This window comes from Triturus cristatus, chromosome 3_2 (genome assembly GCF_964204655.1).
Source record: "Triturus cristatus chromosome 3_2, aTriCri1.1, whole genome shotgun sequence".
Taxonomy (NCBI): domain Eukaryota; kingdom Metazoa; phylum Chordata; class Amphibia; order Caudata; family Salamandridae; genus Triturus; species Triturus cristatus.
The window spans coordinates 196,572,107-196,593,922 of NC_140584.1; the positions used below are offsets into that span (position 1 = coordinate 196,572,107).

At 45.9% G+C, this 21,816-nt stretch overlaps 1 protein-coding gene across 4 annotated transcripts in view; it reads right to left on the reverse strand.

Moving 5' to 3' along the window:
* CEP70 (centrosomal protein 70) overlaps positions 1–21,816 on the reverse strand; it is a 450,608-nt gene that overhangs the window by 163,474 nt on the left and 265,318 nt on the right. For all 4 annotated transcript variants that reach the window (XM_085647489.1, XM_085647491.1, XM_085647488.1 and 1 more), the window contains one exon: positions 15,490–15,636. In XM_085647489.1, coding sequence (XP_085503615.1) covers positions 15,490–15,636 — 147 coding nt within the window. The remainder of the gene's footprint in view (positions 1–15,489; positions 15,637–21,816) is intronic.

The window sequence follows — 21,816 nt, forward strand, 5'->3', positions numbered from 1 at the left end:
TACCTTTTTCCCTAATAGCAATCTGTAAATTGAGATGGGGCAACCATCTGTAGCTGGTCTATTTCACCCTTAAGTAAAATACCCATTTTATATAATATTGAAGCCCAGTGATATAACTGGAGATTAGGTACCGCCCATCCACCTCTATCTCTAGGCAGCGTTAAAAATGTCAACGCTCTCCGAGGGCGACAGTTAGCCCTTTAGAGAACGTCGGAATTTAGAGAACATCGGATTCATAGACTTAAACCAAGAGCTATTTGGATTTGCCCTAAAGAGGTATAAAATTTTCAACAAAAACAGCATCATAATAACATTGCACCTCACCACCAACGTGAGTTTAAGATTATCTAATCGATTACAATCTGTTTTAAATTTCGGGAGTAAAGGGCCCAGATTAGTTTCTCCAATTTTTGACACGTCTGTCATTATTTCGACCCCGAGGTATGTTGCCTTCTGTACGACCCGTGGGTCGTTTAACTGGAGTCCCTTACTACCACACCTAGGGTTTTGTTGGAATTAAATCGATAGCCTGATATGTGTCCGAAAATTTCAATTTCTTTTTCGTTTTCTTCTAGTGCGCCCAGTGGGTTAGGAGTCACAATTGCTAGATCGTTAGCATACACCAGGATCTTAGTGCTCCCCTCATTACTATGTATTGCTAAAATCTGATTATTGCCTATAATCTTCCTAACTAATGGGTCAATATACAAGGCAAATAATAAGGGGGAGCATGGAGAGCCCTGACGAGTCCCCCTACTAATTAAAACTGGGCCTGACATTTCCCCCATTATTGCTACTCTGGCCACTGGGTTGCTATACATTATTGCGATGGCCTTGATAAAGCCTTCGCCTATCCCTCTACTCTCTAGCGTTGCTCACAAGACAGGCCAGGAGAACCTATCAAAGGTTTTCTCCGCATATAGTAGGATTAGCCCTATAGGGTCTCCGGTGATCCCTGCAGCATCAAATAGAGCAATCACCCGTTGAACATGATCGATAGTGCTCCAGCCGGGGACAACCCCATGTTGAATTGGTGAGACCAATTTCTTGATCACGACCGCAAGCCGGTTCACCAAAATCATAGAATATAACTTAGCATCACTATTAATTAACGTGATAGGCTGATAGGACCCCAACTCCTTAACCGATTAGCCGATCCCCATGAATCGGTGCCCCCTGACCAGATTGGGCCTCTAAAAAACATGTCCTCCTGTGGAAACTAGCTGAAATGGCTGTTAGCATGAGCTGAAGCCATTTTGCTTTTGGCAGCCATTTTAGTTAGCCATTTGCTCGCCATGTGCTTTCTCCCTCTTCACTATTGCCTGCCCTTGTATTCTGCTTAAGTCAGTCATCTGTTACAGTTAACTCCTTCAGCATTGAGCCAGAGCACTGCACATGCTCAGAAAGGCCTGTAGCTGCCAGAATGCACCTGCTCTTAGAGTAACTGTCAGGCTATTTTAACTAATGTCAGCAATATTGTAATTCCTCCCACTCTGTTGACTAAGCGATTCTCATGTACCCTTATATGTAAATGGTTATTTGTGTGTACACTTGTACTGCCTCTTTGTGAACCTCCATGCTTACACTGCAACTATCGCAGTATAAAAGACCCATGATTTTTGTACTCCTTGGACTGCCTCATACAGTGGCCTGAGGGTACCGTATTGACGCAGTCTCCCTCATGTGAGGTTAATAAACTTGTTATTTTGATATTCCAGCTTCTGTGCCAATCACTTCCTTGTTGGTTTAAAGGACTGGTGCATCAGTGAACCCCTAAAATTTTTTTTTTCTACACTTTATTAATTCCAGTAGGCAGGGAGACAATTTTTTATAGAATTCCCCCGGGATGGAATCTGTACCTACCGCCTTCCCATTTACCAGGGTCCTAATAGTGCCACCAATTTCCTTTGCCGTAATGGTTGCCTCCAGCGCCTTTTCCCCTGGAAGCCCTGCTATATAATCATGAATTTCCTTTTCACTACCACTAGTTTCTTCAGTATACAGCTGTTGATAGAATCACTGAAAGGCAGCCCACATATCTGAAGGCTCGGAAACTAGCCCATCCTAGGGATCTTCAATTTCAAGTATTGCCCCCTGTGTCACCCGTTGTCTAGTGTGCAATGCAAGCAAGTATCCCACTCTCCCACTGCATTCATACATTTTGGATCACCAGGCGGCATATTTCCCTGCCGCTTTGCTCGCCGAAACGTCTAAAATTGTAGACTTTGCTAATGCCACTTGTATTTGTGCCCGCCCCACGTCCCCCCCACTCATTATAACTTCTACTAATTGTGTTTCTGCTTCAACCAACTTTCTATAGAGTTCCTGCATGTGCTGTTTCCCCTTCTTCTGGGACCTCCAGCCATACCTTGACCCCTCTTATCCCAGCTTTCACAGCGTCCCGTACCACCTCCACCGGTGTACTATCCCTATTCTCAGCTATGAATCTGGGAATCCATATCCTCATATGTGCAATATATTACTCATCGTAAAGGAGTGCTCTATCAAAGGTCCAACGTGGTGCCACAGGCTTTGAGGGTTGAAATGAAATTTCAAGGACTAGCGGATTGTGATCAGACATTACACGTGGAAATGTGAAAATCCGACAGTTTGTCGATCGCCCCCGAGACACAAAACAAATTGTCTACCCTAACGTGTGACTGGTGTGGGGCAGAAAAAAGGGTATATCCTAAATCTTCGGGTTCTTGCGTGGCCCAGACATCAATGAGTCTGTGTGGTATGAATAAATTAACCAAGGACTTAATGACTTTAGGTTTACGACCCTGAAATAAACCAGACCCTAGGTTGATATTATTAGTGCTCATATTTATATTGAAATCTCCACAGATGATTAAAGGTAGTGGCCACCCAGCTACTTCCGTATTTAGCCAATTAAAAAGGGCAGGATCGTCAAATACTGAACCATAGACCGAACACAGCGTAGAAGAACAATTGTTACTTACCTGTAAACAGGTGGTTCTCCAGTTTTTGGTGTCTTTCATAGATTCACATGCTTGAATATTCCCCGTCGTCGGAGTGGGAGTCCCACGGTAAATAATATAGCAATATATACAGTCATAATATATAAGTAATCATATAAAACAGAGATATAAATAGGTGATAAGCATCAAGAATGTCCCTATATGAAATCTCCATAGAGATACATGGAGAGAGAAAAAAGACATTCGCGGTCTATCTCTGTCATTATGTTGGTCCAAACTACGGCCAATCAGGCGCCAGCTCCTCTCTAGAACCTTCTCCTCAGAGCTCCTCACCTCAGATTTTCGTAGCACCAGAGTGACTTTAGAGTTTATGAGGAGAAGAGAGCCTCTGAAGGGAGGAGGGAGGGTCGCATGTGAATCTATGAAAGACACCAATACTGGAGAACCACCTGTTTACAGGTAAGTAACAATTGTTCTTCTCCAGTATTGGGGTGTCTTTCATAGATTCACATGCTTGAATATAGAATAGATAGCAGTAACAATTAGCATTGTTTCCATAATCATATTAAACTGAAATCGTAATGACAATCAACATCCTTATATATATGATATCATTCAATATCTAGTGCAAATGAGCCACTATTCAACGGCAAATGGAAACAATATGGAGGAGGGAAGGAAGAGGCTCACCTTATTTAAAAAGATTGCGAAGCACTGCCTGCCCAACTGCAGCATCCTCTTCGTTTAAAGCCGCCAAACAGTAGTGTCTTGTAAAAGTATGTCTGCTCGACCATGTAGCTGCTCTGCAGATTTGATGTAAAGGCACTCCAGCAAATAAGGCGGTTGAGGATGACATTGCTCTAGTGGAGTGAGCCCTCACTGGTGACTGCAAAGGCTTGTTCACCTTTTGATGGCAGAAGACGATGGCTGCTGACACCCAACGTGCAATTGTTGGTTTTGTAACTGGACGTCCCTTGTGAAAACGCCCATAAGCTATGAAGAGCTGATCCGATCTTCGAAAGGAAGCTGTTCTGCTGATGTAGAACTTTAAACATCGTTTCACATCCAGGGAATGTAATTGTTGCTCCGCAGAAATTTGAGGTTTAACAAAGAAAGTCTTTAAGATCACTGGTTCGTTAATATGGAAGTCTGAAGGCACTTTAGGCAAGAATGTTGGATTAGTGCGCAGTACTACAGAATCTGGTTTGAACTGTAGGAAAGGAGGATTTATTGTAAAAGCGTGAATGTCACTGACGCGACGTGAAGACGTTAGTGCTAGAAGAAGAGCCACCTTCCATGTCAGATACTTCAAATCGACCTTGTGTATTGGTTCGAACGGTGGTCTCATTAATTGTGCCAACACGATGTTAAGGTGCCACAATGGAGGAGGGCGTCTAACAGGTGGGAATTTACGAAACAACCCTTTGAAGAATTGATGCATTATCCTCGAAGAGCAAAGGGAAGTTGAACCATCCTGACGGAAACGAGAAATTGCCGCCAGAAAAACTCTCAAGGTTGCAAGAGAAAGTCCGGATTTAGCCAATTGTAAGAAGAACGGTAGCAGTTGTTCTGGTGTAGAGTGAATTGGATGAACCCCAGTAGATGCACACCAATGGCAGAACCTCCTCCACTTTAATTTGTACGTTTTCACCGTAGAAGGAGCCCTCGCCTGAGCCAAGATGTCTCTACAGTCCTGTGGAATATCTAGATGGGCAAATTCACAGTGCTCAGGTTCCAAGCTGATAAGCTCAGTGATGAGGGATTCGGATGACAAACTTGCCCCTTGCTGATTGTAAGTAGATCTGCACGAGGATGTAGAAGGATGGGTTCGCATTGGGAAAGTAGGAGTAATTCCGAGAACCATGCCTGTCGAGGCCATCGTGGGGCTATAAGAAGTAGATGGCAGGGCTGCCTCCGCATCTTCCACAGGACACGAGGTACGAGAGGGATTGGGGGAAAAGCGTAGGCAAACAGATTGTACCAGTTCATCAAAAGGGCATTGCCCCGTGACCCTTGATGGATGCCAGCTTGCATAATCTCGGCATTTCCGGTTCTCTGGTGTGGCAAAGAGATCCAGCTGTGGACGACGCCATCGTCGAAATATCATCTCTAGAGTTGGTTGATGTAGCTCCCATTCGTGGGTCGATGCGGAGGATCTGCTCAGGGAATCCGCCAGAATATTGGATACCCCCGGTAGATGAACTGCTGCAATCGTGATGCGATGGTCGAGAGACCAGTCCCAGATCGACTGAGCTAGTCGAGACAGTTTCGGAGATTTTGTTCCGCCCTGCTTGTTTATGTAGTGCATGCAGGTTGTATTGTCCGTCTGTATTAGGACTGTTTCTCCTTGGATTAAAGGAAGAAACGACTTGAGAGCTAGAAATATAGCCAAGAGCTCCAACCTGTTGATGTGCCAGGTTTTTTGACATATCGTCCACTTCCCCTTTATTGACAAATCCTCCAGATGAGCACCCCATCCTTCTAGAGAGGCGTCTGTTGTTATTGTCATGTCTGGTACTACCGACAGAAATGAAATTCCTTTTGTTAGATTTGATGGCTGTGTCCACCATTTGAGTGCCGAATTCATACGGTCTGTGACGTTTACAACGTCGTTGAACGAGCCAGTAACTTGACGCCATTGGATGTCTAGTTCTTCTTGGATGGGGCGTGTCTTTAATCTGCAATGAGGGATCAAAGCAATACACGATGACGCCATCCCTATAAATGACTTTAATAGTCTTACAGAAACGGACCTTTTTGATCGTATAAGGGACACCAATCGAAGAATCCTTTGTAGACGGTCTTGGAGAGAAACGCCTTTGTTGACACTGTATCCAATGTTGCTCCTAGAAATTCTTTGCGATGAGATGGGAGTAGTTGGGACTTTATGGAATTTATGGATAGTCCTAAGGAGCAAAACACCTCCTGACAAAGACGTGTGTCCCGTAGAAGTTGAGTTTCCGATTGCAATTTTAGGAGACAGTCGTCCAGGTATGGGAAGATTTGAACACCCTGGAGACGTAAGAAAGCTACCACAGGAGCGAGCACTTTCGTAAACACTCGAGGGGTTGATCGTAGACCGAAAGGTAAGACCTTGCACTGGAAATCCTTTTGACCGACTCGAAAGCGTAGAAATTTCCGATGTCGATGTAGTATGGGGATATGAAAATATGCGTCTTGGAGGTTGATTGTTGCCATGAAATCTCCCTTTGAGAGTAATCGCAAGATCTCTACAAGCGTTAACATACAAAAGGATTGTTTCTTTAAATATTTGTTGAGAGCCCTTAAATCTAGTATTGGCCTCCATTCCCCGTTCTTCTTGGTGATAAGGAAGAATCGGGAATAAAATCCTCTCCCTCTTTGAGATCTTGGTACTACCTCTATGGCTCCTTTGCGTATTAAAAGTTGAACTTGATGAAAAAGTTCTTTGATATGAGCCGGCGGTGGTCCGGTAGGTGGCGTGGGTGGGGGAAATTCGATAAACTCTAAGGTGTGACCTTTTTCTACAATGTCCAGAACCCAACGGTCCTTTGTTATGGAGGACCATTGAGAACAGCACAGTGAGATTCGACCTCCAATTTTCTGGGACTGATGTAAGTCATTGTCTTTTAGGAGTGGAACCTCTGGACGGGGATTTCCCTCTGAAAGTCTTGGAAGACTGCTGCAGAGAGAATTGCTGTTGATTGTAGGTATAACGATTGGAACCCTGGTTGTATGGTCGATATTGATTGCTTCCTCTCCGAAAATTAGAGGAGGTGCCGCGTCCGCTTGCACCCCGAAAGGGCTGTTTCCTAAATTGCAGCGTACCTAGAGAGCGAGCAGTTTCTGTATCTTTTTTGATCGATTGGAGAGCTTCATCCACATGATCTCCGAATAAAGATTCTCCGTCGTATGCCATATCCAATATTTTCGCCTGCACCTCCTGGCGAAAAGATGTCGAGCGCAACCAACCTTGCCTGCGCAATACCGCTGCTCCAGCGAGTTGACGGAAACCTGTACAAGCGATGTCAACTGCACAGTCAATTATTTCTTCAGATGTTCTCTCTCCCTCTTGAAGTAGCTTCACAGCTTCAGTCTTAGATGCCTCAGGTAGCATTTCAACTAAAGCCGACATATCCGCCCATAGTTGCCAGTCGTAACGACCTAAAATGGCTAAGGCATTGGCCGCTCTTACAGTGGTGGAAGCCATCAATGAAAATTTTCGCCCTATGGCATCCAAGCGACGTCCATCACGATCAGGTGGTGCAGTGATTGTAGATACAGGGTTTCTAGCCCGACGTTGCGCTGCTTGTGTGATTACCGAATCTGGTTTTGACTGACCAGTGAGGCACGCTGGAGCTCCTACTGGCGGCTTATACTTCTTCTCCAACCTAGGTAACTGTGCCGGAAGGCTATTTGGTGTTTTCATTATCTTTTTACCTTCATCCCAAATAAACTCAATAATAGGGATTGTATGCGTCTGCTTGAAAGGTTGATTTTTAAAATCATACAGAAAACAATCCTCTTCTTTATGTTCCGTAGTTAATTTGAACCGTTGGGCCGCTCTATCCATCAACTCGTGAAAACTTGCAATGTCAACTGGTGGTGAGTCTCCTGGTACCATTGGAGAGGGAGATGGTGTTTGGGCATGGTAGTCATCCCACTCCGCCATATCATCATCATCATTACCATCGCCACAATCATCCAGGATCTCACCATCTTCCCTGTCTTGAGGAACTTCGTCTTCATTGTCATGTTGAGTCAATGTCCGAGCTGATGATTGTATCAGCGGAACTGAAGGCGTCATAACTGGCACTGGCGCCGACACAGGTGTTGGAACCACTGGAACAGCAGGAACTACAGACTCTTGTGGTGATAGAGGAAGACGCCGATTATAATTATCCAACATGAGTTGAAGATTTGTAATAAGCGACAAGGGTAACGTCGCAGTCTGTTCTTCCATAGGAATTTCTACCTGATAAAACTGTTCATCCTCATCATCACTTTCCTCCTGGCATTTTATTATCAAATCCGATGGACTGTGTGCTGTACCGAAAGATTCAGGTAGACCTTCTCCTGAATCTTGATCGGGATCAGTTGCGAACAAAGGTGAAGGAAGTTGAGAATCATCCAAGGGTATGACCTCATTTAACATATCCTGTTGGCTACTTGGTGGCAATGGCAACAAAGGTACAGAGGCAAAGGACGAAGTAGTCGTTGAAGGCGCGGAAGAACTTTGTGTATCGATTGACCTCTGCGTAGAAATTGTCGTGGCTGGTGTCAAAGACGATTTTGAAACCTTCTTAATCTTTATCTTCATCAACGAGACTGCCGTCGACGGGATCGGAAGGACAGGAGCCACTGTCGACATCTTCACAGACGGAATCGTCGACGGAGTCAACGTCGACGGAACCAACGTCAACGGGGCCATCGTCGACGGGACTGTCGTCAACGAGGTCTTCTTTTTCTTCGTCGATGCAGCACTCGTCGACGAATCATTCGACGACGTAAGCGTCGACGAGGCAGATTTTGCAGTTTTCGACGACGATGATGTTAGCGTCGACGAGATCTTTTCCTTTTTCGTCAACGACGATGCAATAGGCAACACTGATGACACAGTTTTTATTGTACTGAAAATCATCGTCGACGACGATAACGTCGACGGGACTGCCGTCGACGACTTCGATGCTGACGCCGTCGTCGTCAGAGTCACCGTCAACGAGCAGGAAACGGCTGATTTCGTCGTCGGAGGTCTCGTCGACGATGAAGCCAATTTCTTGCCAGAAATCAGGGAAGTCGATGCCTCAACAGCCTGAGAACTAGGTCTCGTGGGCGATATCGCAGTAGTCATGGATGAAGACATGGCAGATGTCATAGAAAGAGACATTTTCTTCTTCTTCTTAATGAAAGGAGAAGGTAGATCTTGAACACTACTGCGTTTTGAGGTTGTGAGGGAACGGCAAGAAGTAAGGCTTTCTACTTCAGAAACCACCTCATCCTTATCTTTCAGTCTCTGGAGCCACAACAATATACGACCTTCCCTGGCTTTAAGAGTCTTTTTAGAAAAAGTTCTACAGAATTTACATTTACCCACTTCGTGGTCAGGGTAAAGACAGTAAATACACTTACTGTGTGGATCTTCTGAATATAAGCGCAGCTTTCCACAAGAGGAACAAGCTCTAAACAGAGACTTCTTACTTGAAGACATGCTAAAGAGAAAACAGAGCAGAGCTCAGGGAGACTCCCTTTCACACGACGTGCGGTAGAAAATCTTAGGTGAGGAGCTCTGAGGAGAAGGTTCTAGAGAGGAGCTGGCGCCTGATTGGCCGTAGTTTGGACCAACATAATGACAGAGATAGACTGCGAATGTCTTTTTTCTCTCTCCATGTATCTCTATGGAGATTTCATATAGGGACATTCTTGATGCTTATCACCTATTTATATCTCTGTTTTATATGATTACTTATATATTATGACTGTATACATTGCTATATTATTTACCGTGGGACTCCCACTCCGACGACGGGGAATATTCAAGCATGTGAATCTATGAAAGACACCCCAATACTGGAGAAGAATAATTATCCGCATAACATTGAGTAAGGACCCATCTGTCCAGCTGATCAGCCTTAGAGCGTGGAAATCTGAAGGTTTTTCTACAAGCCATAATTGCCACCCCTTTGAACGTGTTTCTTAGGTTGTGGTGGAAACCAGCTGGTATCCTGTTAGTTCAGCCATCTTATGTCTACCAACTTATATGTGTGTCTCTTGCAGACATATTATGTCTGCCTTCAAATATTGAATGTCCTCATTAACCCTGCACTTACTTTGAGGATTATTTAATCCATAAATGTGGACAGATGCGATTCTTAGCTTACCCATTCCCATTTGTCTTAATCAAAAATCTAGGTGAAGAACTCATTGCTATTGATGCCATTTCATGAAATTCAGCCTGTTGGACCAATCCTTCACCAAATCCTTTCCCCGCCCCACCCCCCAAATCCCCCCTCCTCCTCTACCTCTAGGCAAAAAAGGTCCAAAGACCCTGGTGATGCCTCCTGCATGATACTGCTTCCCACCACCACCCATCAAGCTTCACCAAACAAACAACAAAGAAAAAAACTATGTGAATACTTGTCCAAGTGCATCACCCCTCAGGTTCTTTCGGATTTGAAATCACGGATATTTCTCGTAAAAAATCCTGTGCCTGTATTTCAGAAGAAAATACCCTTATATTTCCCAGATGAATTACTTTGAGCCGAGCTGGACTCAGAAAATAGACCTCATACCCAATCATCTGGAAGGGAGTATTTAGTTGTCGAAGCCTCCACCTTCTTCCCACAGCAGTATGGCAGAAATCTGGCCTGATGAAGAAGGAATGTCCTTCAGCTGAATGTCTTGTTTCAGGCCGCGCCTTATCGAAAACTGCTTGTCGCAGAAGAAGGTTGCCAAAGAATATTAATATGGCTCTAGGTTTATCATTCATGTCATTCTGCACCTACCTTTTTTAAGCATGAGTGGAAAACAATGTACTCGCTGCACCTCTGTGTCTCAATTCGCTAATTCGGGGAAACCACCCTTCAACAGGCGCAGCACAAATCCTCTGATGTCTTCTCCTTCCGCATTTTCCGGTATGCCCAATAGCCTTAAATTGCTGCACCTCTGGCGATTTTCAAAGTCTTCTAGCTTCCACATGACATCCGTCATCCAACTCGGTCTTCCAATGCCGTAGTTCTTTCAGAGATTTCTGTGCATGTTTCATTCACTGTCCTAATGGCCCCTTGTAGCTTCTTTGTTGCATGGTGGGCCCTCTTGTGTTCCTGTCTAGCTTCCATCTGGATCTGTTTGAGAGTGGAGTATATCAGACCTATTGAAGGAGATGTTTCCAACGAAGACTTTGGTTGAGAAAGCATATTATTTTCCCCTTGTGCGTTGTCATCTGCTTCCAATCCTCGATTCCAAAATGTGTGGTTGAATCATCTCATTTTAATTGACTGGACCGACTATGATATGACTCAGTTTGCCTGGTCTCCCGCTCCTTTCTGCCTTTATTTCTATATCTTCGTGTCTGAGAGGAAAGTCGCTTTGCGTGCTGGGTTTAGACAGTGAGCTGTCCGAGTTCATCTCTGAGTCCTCCAGCCCAGATACCTCATTCTCACTGGCATTAGATAGCTCAGTCTTCACTGAGGGAAAAAAAATTCCCCCCCTTCTAGGGTACCCCCGGTTTTATGCTGTATCTGAAAAAGTTTAGAGTTAGCTAGTATGCCATCATTAATGTCCTGTTCCTTATTATGGTGCTTGCCTGTCAGGATGGTATAGTCAGAGTCCTCGGATCTCCCCTGCAGGGGCTCCCCTTGACCCAAACCTAAAGATGCCAAAGATGCCAGTCCCGTACTCACTCTGTCCAGGGGAGGAAGGCTGTTGTTACCCGCAGCAGGCACCAGCGAAGTTTCACCATTGACAGCGTTTCCTTTCTCTTCCACTCTCCCACGCCCAGCAAACATCCCTGGAATCACTCGTTGCTTGGTAGGGCCCGCCTCCTCACCAAGACGCTGATCTTTACCTTTCTGTTTCCTCACCTCTGCCTCCTTGCTTCCTGTCGTTGTGGGAGTAGCGTCCCTGCTTTCCTACCGATCGGCGTCTTCTGAGCCATAAGGGGGCCGCTCTGGGTCCCAGCAGCTCCAGTTCCAGCGTCGCCACACTCCCAGCGGTCCCAAGGGGGTTTGAGCTGCTTGGGAGGTATGACATTGAGCCAAAGCCGGCATTCGCCGTTGCACCAGCCGGACAGGACCTTTGGAACTGCGAGTTCTGTAATGCCCGCCTGCGTTCTTCCTAGCTGCAGTTTCCCACTATTCTTTTTGTGAGGGATGAACATTTAGAGTGGATTAGGCCGGGTTTTCACAATTATCCATGGATGGGTGGTTTTCCGCAGCACCTCACACAGCTGCCATCTTGCCTCACTGCACTAGATCTTGCCAAAGATTCTGCCCCACAACTGAAGATCAGGAAGTTGCTCTCCAGGTTGAGGCCACAGAGTCTAAAATGACACTATGACCTCACTTCATACTCAACTCAATTACCAAACAACCTCAGAAACAGCACTGCCTGAATAGTCTTGTTCTGTCAGAATAAAATAATCATTTCTTATATCTGCTTGACTTTCTCTGGAGGCATTATAGCTTTCCTCAAATAAATACCTATTGCCGCTCCAATAAACCGAAATCCATTGGCTGGTGTAAATTTTCAATTAGGGTTGTGAAGTAAGTTACCAGCTTATGCAGCAGTGCCTCTGTTGCAAAAAGTACAAGCAACAACAATTCTTGAGACACATTTCACGAGCCTGTAGCAATTATAAGAAAATATCTGTACCCCTGCAAACATACATATCCAACTCAATGAATCACTACATTCATATAAGCCCAAGGTGCAGGGGTGGGGCTAAAGGGAAGGACTTTGTGTTTAAAATTCTCACATTCCACTACACAATTCAGGTATTTTCTATGCACATGAAAAACTGAAATGTTGAAATATGTGTCCAGAATAACTAGGTACACCTCCCAGAACTCATGCCTTCACCCCACCAAAATTCAACACCAAACATACCATTAGGAATTTCTTTTCTAGGTACTTGCTGAGAGCATGGCAGTCTCAACTTAACTTGCTTTTGGGACGAGAAAGTACCAGGAGCAAAACCTCAAATTGCATTCTTCCTTTGGCATCTTTTCTAGGACTTGTTTTTGTAAAAACATTTAATAGTTCTCCTCCCTGTGCAGAAGGGTTTCACAGTGGAGACATAATGAGAAGGAATTCTCTTGAATATGATAATGCACTGCTTCTTCACAATCTTGTAGACCCATGGGTATGAAGTGAGCTTCTCCCACGCTAGGAGTGACGGAGTTTCAGGGAGTAGTTGGCACAGTCTCATTCACTACACTCTAACGTAAACTGTTTAGATGACTTGCATCCTGCAAATCCTGTGACGTTTCAGAAATCTCCTACAGATCACCTCCCAGCACAGTAAAAAGGTGTTTGAAATCTGCAGTGGACATCTAAATCATTTATATCATACAGGTCTTTTGAATGAGACAAACCAGGATCAGGCACTACTGGCTCGGACTTCAGCCATGGTTTCACAGACACGGTCATTTATTCTTAGAAGTTCTCCCTTAAATTATTCTAGCTGCACTATAGATAATAGCACTGGTATCATAGGTGGCACCCTCTTCTTGCCTGAGGCCGCACGTAAGCATGTTCCTGTGACTGTTTATTAAATAGCTTTTTTTTACCAATGCCTATGACTAAAAGATAGGGTTTTATACCAACATCTCAACCATATCCTGTGCTTTTTCAGCAGTAATCCTGCTGAAAAACTCTTTTGAAAGTCCAGGTTCAAAGAATATAAAAAGCAAGCTTGTTCTACACTTGAATGGGCTTGTAATCTCTCTGAAGGCAAATATTCAAGCCATCAATTTCCTTTGTCTTGAGGGACTGACCTTCAAGGTCATACCAAGACAAGCATCCAATTTTAGGCTGTCATTCTAACGCCCTAAACACCCCACACCGTCAAAGGACTCAGACTTTGACATAATCTTCCTTGATATGCTGCAACTCTTCAAACCTAAAGGTCACACATCAGGTCAGCATGCAGCAATCAACAAAAATATAGTGTTCTCGATGATATGACTTTGTTAAACAACTCCTTCCAAGGACCCAGACCACAGCCTTGATGCCTCAAAGGCGAAGAAATCTGCAGAAACAATTTTAACAAATGAGTCAAAACTACCACTTGCAAATTATTTAGTCAGTTAGAAGTATATTTCAAACTGATCAGCTTGAATAGGGCAAAATCAACTAATTGGAGACATAAGGAAGCCATATTGTATGAAGTACTTGCAAAATGGCAGTTACCCGTGAACAAGTTATAAGTACATTCTAGTTCCAGGAGTTAAAGGATATACAGTTACATAATGGTCTTGGGATACAGAAATGTTATACACTTTCAGTTAGGAGATCAAATATAAATTCCAAGAAGTCCTCAAAGATATATTATTGAATTGTTTCCAAAACACTTGATGACTGGAAAAGGGAACTAGAGTGGAAAATAGACCAAGGGTACAATACACTGTTTGGAGTGACTTGATCTACAGCATTGGATCTTTTATAGATTCACATGCAGCATTATGCCTCTGATGACTGGGCACAAGTCAACCATGTAAATCTATGAAAAATCCCAATGCTGGAGAACTGTAGTTTTATTCTTCAAAGTAAAATTTTCCATAGATTTGCATGCTTGTAATATGGATGGAGGGGAATAATTCAAACAGGTGAACCTATGAAAGCTACCATGGCTAGAGCAATCATTATTTTGCTGCTGCTGTTAGACCACTCTTACCAAGACGTTTACTTACAAGGGGTGGGGTAGAATTCTGATGCATATACAAAGCCTCCAGGAATGTGAGATTTAAGTATACCTAATTTAATTATTTATACATGACCTACATGTCCCCTAGATGCTTGAATCTGTTTTGAGGTCCAACTGATATACACTGCCCCAGATGCAAACACCCAATTTCAGATGTTTCCTCATGGTGTGGTCATGCATAGATGTGCAGATGTTCTAGATTGAAGTGATGAAACGACTAGTCTACTCAATGGGGAAGGCAAGGCTTACACACCACCCCTGAGACCTGTTTGCTGGGCGAATACTTGAGACCTAAACTTAGAGGGCTGGGAATAGGTTAATAGATTTGGCCTTGGTTCACGCTATAAAGTGCATAGCTGTGTACTGGGGGAACCAATCCTTCCCCCATTTGACAAATGGCTACACGATATGAGCCAATGGGCTGGGCACGAGAGCTTTATATTACATGTGAAGAGGTGGAAGAATCGTCATAGATGCCCGATAGCTCCCCTGTGGGACAATACACCCATGCAATATTCATGTTCCATTCAGATGAAATAAGAGAATTGTGCTGCAAGGGGTTGGGTGTACTTGTGCAGTGAACAAAATAAACATGAAGACGTGTAGTCCTTTGCCCAAACAATATATCCTGGATCTTGGGCAACAGGAATTCCACACCCCTTCAAGCCCGTCTCCAAGTGTAAATCTTTTCACTGCAAGCCCTCATGCAAGTACATTCATGATCAATGTGTGCCCTGAGAACAAAATCTAAAAATATTTTAAGAGACTTGCTAAAAGAGAATCTCAGGACAAGAGTGCAGACACTGCAGAGCCATGCAGAGGACATTTCGGTCCCGCTAGACATTAAGATCTTCTCAGCAACACAGTCAAAAGAAAAAAAGGGACAAGTATCAAGATGTTGAAGAATCTTTTGAAAGAGTGGTTTGTGAAAAAATGGCAATAGAGACATTAAAAGCAATGAGGAGCATATAAAACAAGTGCTGAAAGTTGAAATGCTTTAAACATATTTTATTGTAACCTCTTTCAGTAACTGTTAGTGGAAGATATTTTATAACAACTACAGTTTTTTCTTAAAAAAAAAAAAAAAAACATTTGTATCACTGTTTACACCAATTGTATTCATTTAATATGAATTAGGTCTTTTACCTTCTTTTGGTTCTCTTCTTCTTCTATGATTGTATCCACAAGGAACTGAATATCCTCTACACGAACAGCCCCATTACTGTCATGTGTTGGCACAGCACATGTTGGGACAATATTTTGGGCCACCTTTTGCAGCGACACATAAAGGTCCTTTGGAGACAATGATAATATGGACAATCAAAAAGGTAAACAGGCAAACCATGAACACTATCAAACACAATCTTTCTTCAGTAAATAATTTTTGTTTTAAAGATGCTAACCAAGAGAACAAGAGACAAGTGGAAATGAATACAAACGAAAAAAGGCTTTGCTTTTTTAAATATTCAATTTATTAGATAATTGGCAGGATTCTGTACATAACAATGCATCAGCAATATGCATTTACATATGACGTTCCACCAATAAAAAGTATAAAAGTGACTCAAAAAATATAAATGATGGGGGGCGTGGCCAAGAGGTCCGACATGGCAGACGCTTTGTAGACTAGCTCCGTGGGCTCGACCGTTATCCTGCACATTAGCCTGGTCTGTGGCGCTCAATTGCCTTCTCCAACCCTCCCACAGCTCACCTGAGCCTTCGAGGAGTTGCCGGGAGCCCGCGCCGGGAGGATTGCTGCCCGGGATCCAGTGACTGGCCCCCTGCCGTAGTCCGCGGCTGCATGGCAGTCGCTCAGGGCTGGCCTGCACTGGAGTCCTCGTGCTGCCCCTGGAGATTGGAGTGGAGGCAGGCGCCTCCCGGACACCCTGTCCGCCTCCAGTCAGCCTCGCCGCAGCAGAAATCTGCTGACTTGGCGGCTGCAGTGCTCCCCCCGACCCGGAGTTTTTGCGGAGCCCGGCTGGGACATACTTGCTTCCCCGGACTAGCGAGTATTTTGAAGAGTCCTTCGGCGCGCTGCTGTCCGTGGCCGCAACCGGACGCCAGTAGATCGGAGGCTTCGTCGAGACCAGTACTGGGGCCCCAGCGGACTCCCGATTTCGCGCCCTGGCGGAGCTACGCGGGGCACTGAATGCCGCTGGAGCCCGTTTTTGATCGGGTGTGCCGATTTGGTGACAGGGGCCGGTGGGAGCTCCGGGCGACGAGCTGGTGAATGCATTGGACCCCATACTGTCATCGGAAGCTTGGGGGCTGTTGGCAGGGCCCGTCTGCAACCGTGACAGTGAGGTTGAGGCTCCTCCTCTCCCCATGAACATTACCCCTGGGCCCTCGGCTGTCCCTCATGCCCACCCTCTTTTTTAGTACCAGCCAGGCAGAGCTCAACGTGCACACCGGGGCCTGAGGTGGAGTAGCGGCCAGACGCGTGGTGTGCTTCTATCCAGAGCTCCAGGATTGTGCAGTGCTGTGGGTTCGTCGGCCTGGCTGGGGCTCTCCGCTGGCGAATTTTCTAAATAAAAGTGGATAACTAGGGCCTTTTCCCTGATCTGGTGGAGGACATCCTGAGAGGGGCCCATACACCGACTGGGCAGATGGGTAACACCCATTAGTGGGGCGCAGAGGTACCTATGCGCGGAGGCGGCCCGGCTAGTCCTGGTGCGGCTTGTGTGCAGAGTGCCTCGGGCCTGTCTTCCTGCCAAATAGACACTGGACAAAGAGGTGGACCCCCTGTCGAGTGTTGACCGGAGCCGTAGGTCCAGAGGAGGATATACCTGGCATTGCCGTACTTCTCCCTGCCGGGTAGACACCCAATTGTCACCATCAGAATGACCAGAGATAAAGTATCGAAGTAGAAAACCCTGGATCGATACGCGGGACCGGGGCCCCACGCGCCCGAAACATTGAGCCAGGCCCCTGCCGGGCCAGATAATGCGGCTCTGATGTCGGCGATAACCCAGTCCCGTGAGGCACTCAAGGCCAAAATCAGAGAGGTGGGATCTGATGTTGCCCTTATCCGTCAGGACCTGCGTAAAGCGGTGGATAGGATTACAGAGGCCGAAACTCGCATCCCCACTGTGGAAGATACAACTGCATCCCTTCAGGCCCGGGTGACCTCCCTGGAATCCATCACAAAGGGGCTGGGGATCAGGGCGGAAGATGCTGAGGGCAGAGCTCAGAGAAACAATCTTTGTTTCGTAGGATTTCCGAAGGGCTGCGAAGGCAACAACATGCAACAGTTTCTGGCCAAGTGGATCGCGAGCTGGATCCTCAAGATGTCCCCGTCACAGTGCTTCATAATTGAACGTGCACCCCGAGCCCTTATGAAAAAACCACCACCTTGGGCCCGACCGCGGCCCGTTATTGCGAGACTTTTGAATTTTCATGATCATGATGCCATCCTTGCACAGGCCAGGCTGACCGGTAAACTCCACTTCGACTCTCACCACATCCTAATATTTCCGGACTATACGCGCATGGTGCAACGACAATCCTTCAAAGCTGCTAAAGCCCGGTTGCAGGAACTAAAAATCCAATATGGGTGCTCCTTTTTCCAGCCAGATTGAGGGTCATATACAAGTCACGTACCCATTTTTTCAACACTCCGGAGGACGTCTTCGCATGGACTGACGAGAGACAGAGACACAGACCGCATACTCCGCCACGATTCAAACCTGACCCATCGCCCGAACAGTCTGTGGCGACAGGCGGCCAGGCCTAAGATAAAATCTACTCGCAGGTCACGCTCGAGACGCCGCTGCCTATCACAGAGTGCTTCTGCCTCAATAATGGAGGGGACTCGACGAACCCAGTCACCGACTTGACTCAAGGTTGGAGAACTTTCACTATAATGGCTGCAGCACCAACAACGTTTGCTGTTTCACGGGCCCACGTGAGACCTACCCCCATAACTCTTTTCTCAGTATCTGAGAACTATTTTAATGTTTGGGGATAGTTCTTATGGGGACTCTTGGTATGGGGCTGGGCACTGCTTCCGTTGGGGCAGCAGCGTGGCACATACTGCGACAGATGCTGCAGCTGTTTTGAGGTATTGGGTGGGTTGAGTGGGGGAGGGCTTGGTTTTGTTGAATGTTGTTGATCACACTGTGTCCTTTTCATCGCTGATCTATATGCCCCGCGACAGCCCGTAATTTTACGCTTTTTTTAGATGCCTTGCCCTGTAATTGACTCCGTTGGTAGGCTCCAGGTAGTTAGCTGGAACATACAGGGGCACTAAATAAGATCAAACGAGGTGCATTCTTACGACAGGCCAAGCGGGCCTTGGCCGATGTTCTTTTCTTACAAGAGACTCATCTGCTGGGTAGCAAACCATTGTGTCTCGCTCGCTTTGGATATATACAAGTCTTTCACGCTGGGTTCACCATGGGCTCTCGGGGGTGGTCATACTTATTCATCGCCGAATCCCTTATATTCATTCTAAAACATGGACCGACCCACACGGTAGATACATCATCGTATCGGGGACATTATATGGGGAAACCATTTCTTTGGGCAGTATATACGCACCTCCCCCGCTCTCGGACACATTTGTGGAGTGCCTGTCGGCAACATTGTTGGAAATACCTGAGGGCCTCTATTATTGGTGGGTATTGGAATGATGTGGCAAATGTGGTGCATGACAAATAGTGCTCACGTTCAGCGCCGGAGATTTCGCGACCTACACAGCTGCACACGTTAATGAGGGACATGGGGTGGCTGGACACATGGAGGCATCTGCACCCTGCTACATATGATCATATGATTACACGTACTACTCGGCGGTCCATGACTCGTTCTCCAGACTGGACTACGTGTTCATACCAAACTCTTATTATGTTTGAATCACAGTGACAGATCTTACCTAGAGGTCTGTCTGATCACTCTCCAGTGGCCCCAACACTCCGCCTGGAAGTGGCGCGCCCCCCCTTTCAATGGTGTTTATTGCCGTGGCATCTCCAAAACCCATGTACACGTCCCACCCACATCAGGCCCTCACAACATAACTCGGGCACGGTGGATTTTCCGGCCATGCTCTGGGAGGCGATGAAGCCCACCATCAGGGGAGTGGACATCGCATATTGTGCCGCCCAACGGAAAAAGCGTCTGGAGGCTCCAAGTCAGACTGAGGCGCAGATTTTGCAACTAGAACAGAAATGTAGGGATGAACACGGTGGGGCACACCGCCGCCAATTGCTCCTTCTCCAGCAAACCTATGCCGATATCCTTCACGATGAGCCAAGACAGGCTTGGCTGGCATCCCGCAGCAGAATCTACCAATGGGGTGACAAATTAAGCTTGCTGCTACATCGCTTGTGCCAGCGTGCTCTCCGCCCAGTGAGCATAATGGGTATCCCTGACGTGGATGGCCATAAACTCACGGACCCTACTCAAATTGCTGCTAGTTTTGCTGCGTACTACGCGGAGCTCTATGCTCCCAGGGACGCCCTTCGGGAACCTCTCGTCCAACAATATCTCGATGATTTGCCTCCCAAGGTCATTTTGGACAGCGCTAGAGGGGATTTAGACCTACCGCTGACAGTTGACGAGCAAGGCGCTGCTTTGGTCAATTTACAATCCGGGAAGGCACCGGGACTGAAAGGCTTCCCCTGCGATTTTTTAATCGTTTCAGACTCAATTCCTTCCTCATTACTTGGAAGCGATACATGCAGCCCTTGATGAGGGGACGCTTCCTCCGGACTGGCGGCATGCTGAAATCGCAGTTTTCCCCAAGCCGGGCCGACCCCCGGATCAGCATTCCTCGTATCGCCCTATCTCATTGTTGAACTTCGAGGCTAAATTACTGGCCAATCGTATTCTCCCCTATATGTCCGAGCTGGTCCACCCAGACCAGGCCGGCTTTATGCCCCAGCGGGCTACCCGTCATAACATTAGACGTGTGCATAATGTGGTTGCGGCTATTGATCGCCTTCAGGTTCCGGTGGCCCTACTCTTAGCTGATATTGACAGAGCGTTCGACTCGTTGGGATGGATTTATTTGTTTGCTCTATTACAACGTTTAAATTTCGTCCCCCCTCTTATTTCCTATATTAAAAACTTCTTTACATTGACCTTTTCGTCCTCGGTCAGAATCGTGGGCGCAGTGTCAGATTCATTCCCTATAGGACGCGGTACTCGACAAGGTTGCGCCCGCTCTACATATTTATTTGCCTTAGCTATGGAACCATTTAGCCGCCTGGGTTCGTAATGACGGGTGGGTTCTCAGGCTTATTCAATTTAAATACCGGCACCGCACATATTTTACTAGGTATCGGCTTTGGAGGGCAGGGATGATCGACTCCGCCATGTGCCTTAGATGTGATAGAGAGGAGGGTACACTACTCCACACAAACTGGAGCTGTGCAGCCTTGGGCCGGTTCTGGAGAGGGGTCATTCACTGTCTATCTGAAGTATTAGGGTGGGTTGTACCTTATTCTCCTAGGCTTGTTCTTTTGCAGATCACAGATGAGATAGGGGGTAATATATACAAAAGGCATCTACTGTTCTTGGGACTCACCCTAGCTAAAAGGGATATTGAAAAGGCATGGAAGGATCCGTCTCCACCCAAATTGAGCCATTGGAGGGCTGGTCTCGACTGGTGTATGGGTCAGGAGCAACCTATTTTTAAAGCAAGAGGGTGCCCTCAAAAACATTATAAAATATGAAAACGGTGGGCAGATTTTAGGGGCCTTGTACTGGAGCCACCTCTTCCACACTCTGCGGACGTCAAAACCATATAGAGATGTAGCATGGGGCCAGGTGACTGTTCCGATGGACTTGAGGTATATTGATGGGCGTGCAGGGCATAACCGGTGTTATGTTTTACAGTTGCGACACAGTGTGTTAAAATGTTTGGGGCTGATGTTCACCGTCCCGAATGATTTGTTTTCTTATTTTTATAATTACTATACAAGAGTCACCTGCTCGGTATTCAATATATGGAAGATTGTATGCTTTCATTGCTTTGTACTGCTTACAAACACTATATCAGCTGACTTAATAAAAAGAGTTTTTAATTTTTTTTATATATAAATGATAACAATAGATAACGCTAAATTCGCTGTGGAAAAAGTTAATGAAAATTCATACTCTTGTTATTAAATTCATAATGTAGAGAACTGCGACAGTCGGAAAAAAGCTTTGTAAAGATTCTTGACTGATACTCACCTAGCGTTTCAGAGTTCAGTATTCTTTCAGTGTATTACTTCAAAATACATAGCATTGTATTAACAATATTCAATATTTTAACTTTCTCACAATGCTTATGTTAGAAAAGGATTTCTGACGGGAAGAGTCAAGATGGCCACTTGAGATGATGCACCTTCTTGCGGCTTCACCACGCTGCCAGTACAAATGCCTTGAGTGACCCCCCCCCCCCCCCCCCCCGCTTTAGGGTCTAATTGTCAACTCCAGTCCCTAAATTGAGCATCATTGCTGAAATGTGATCGAAACAGGAGCATCCCA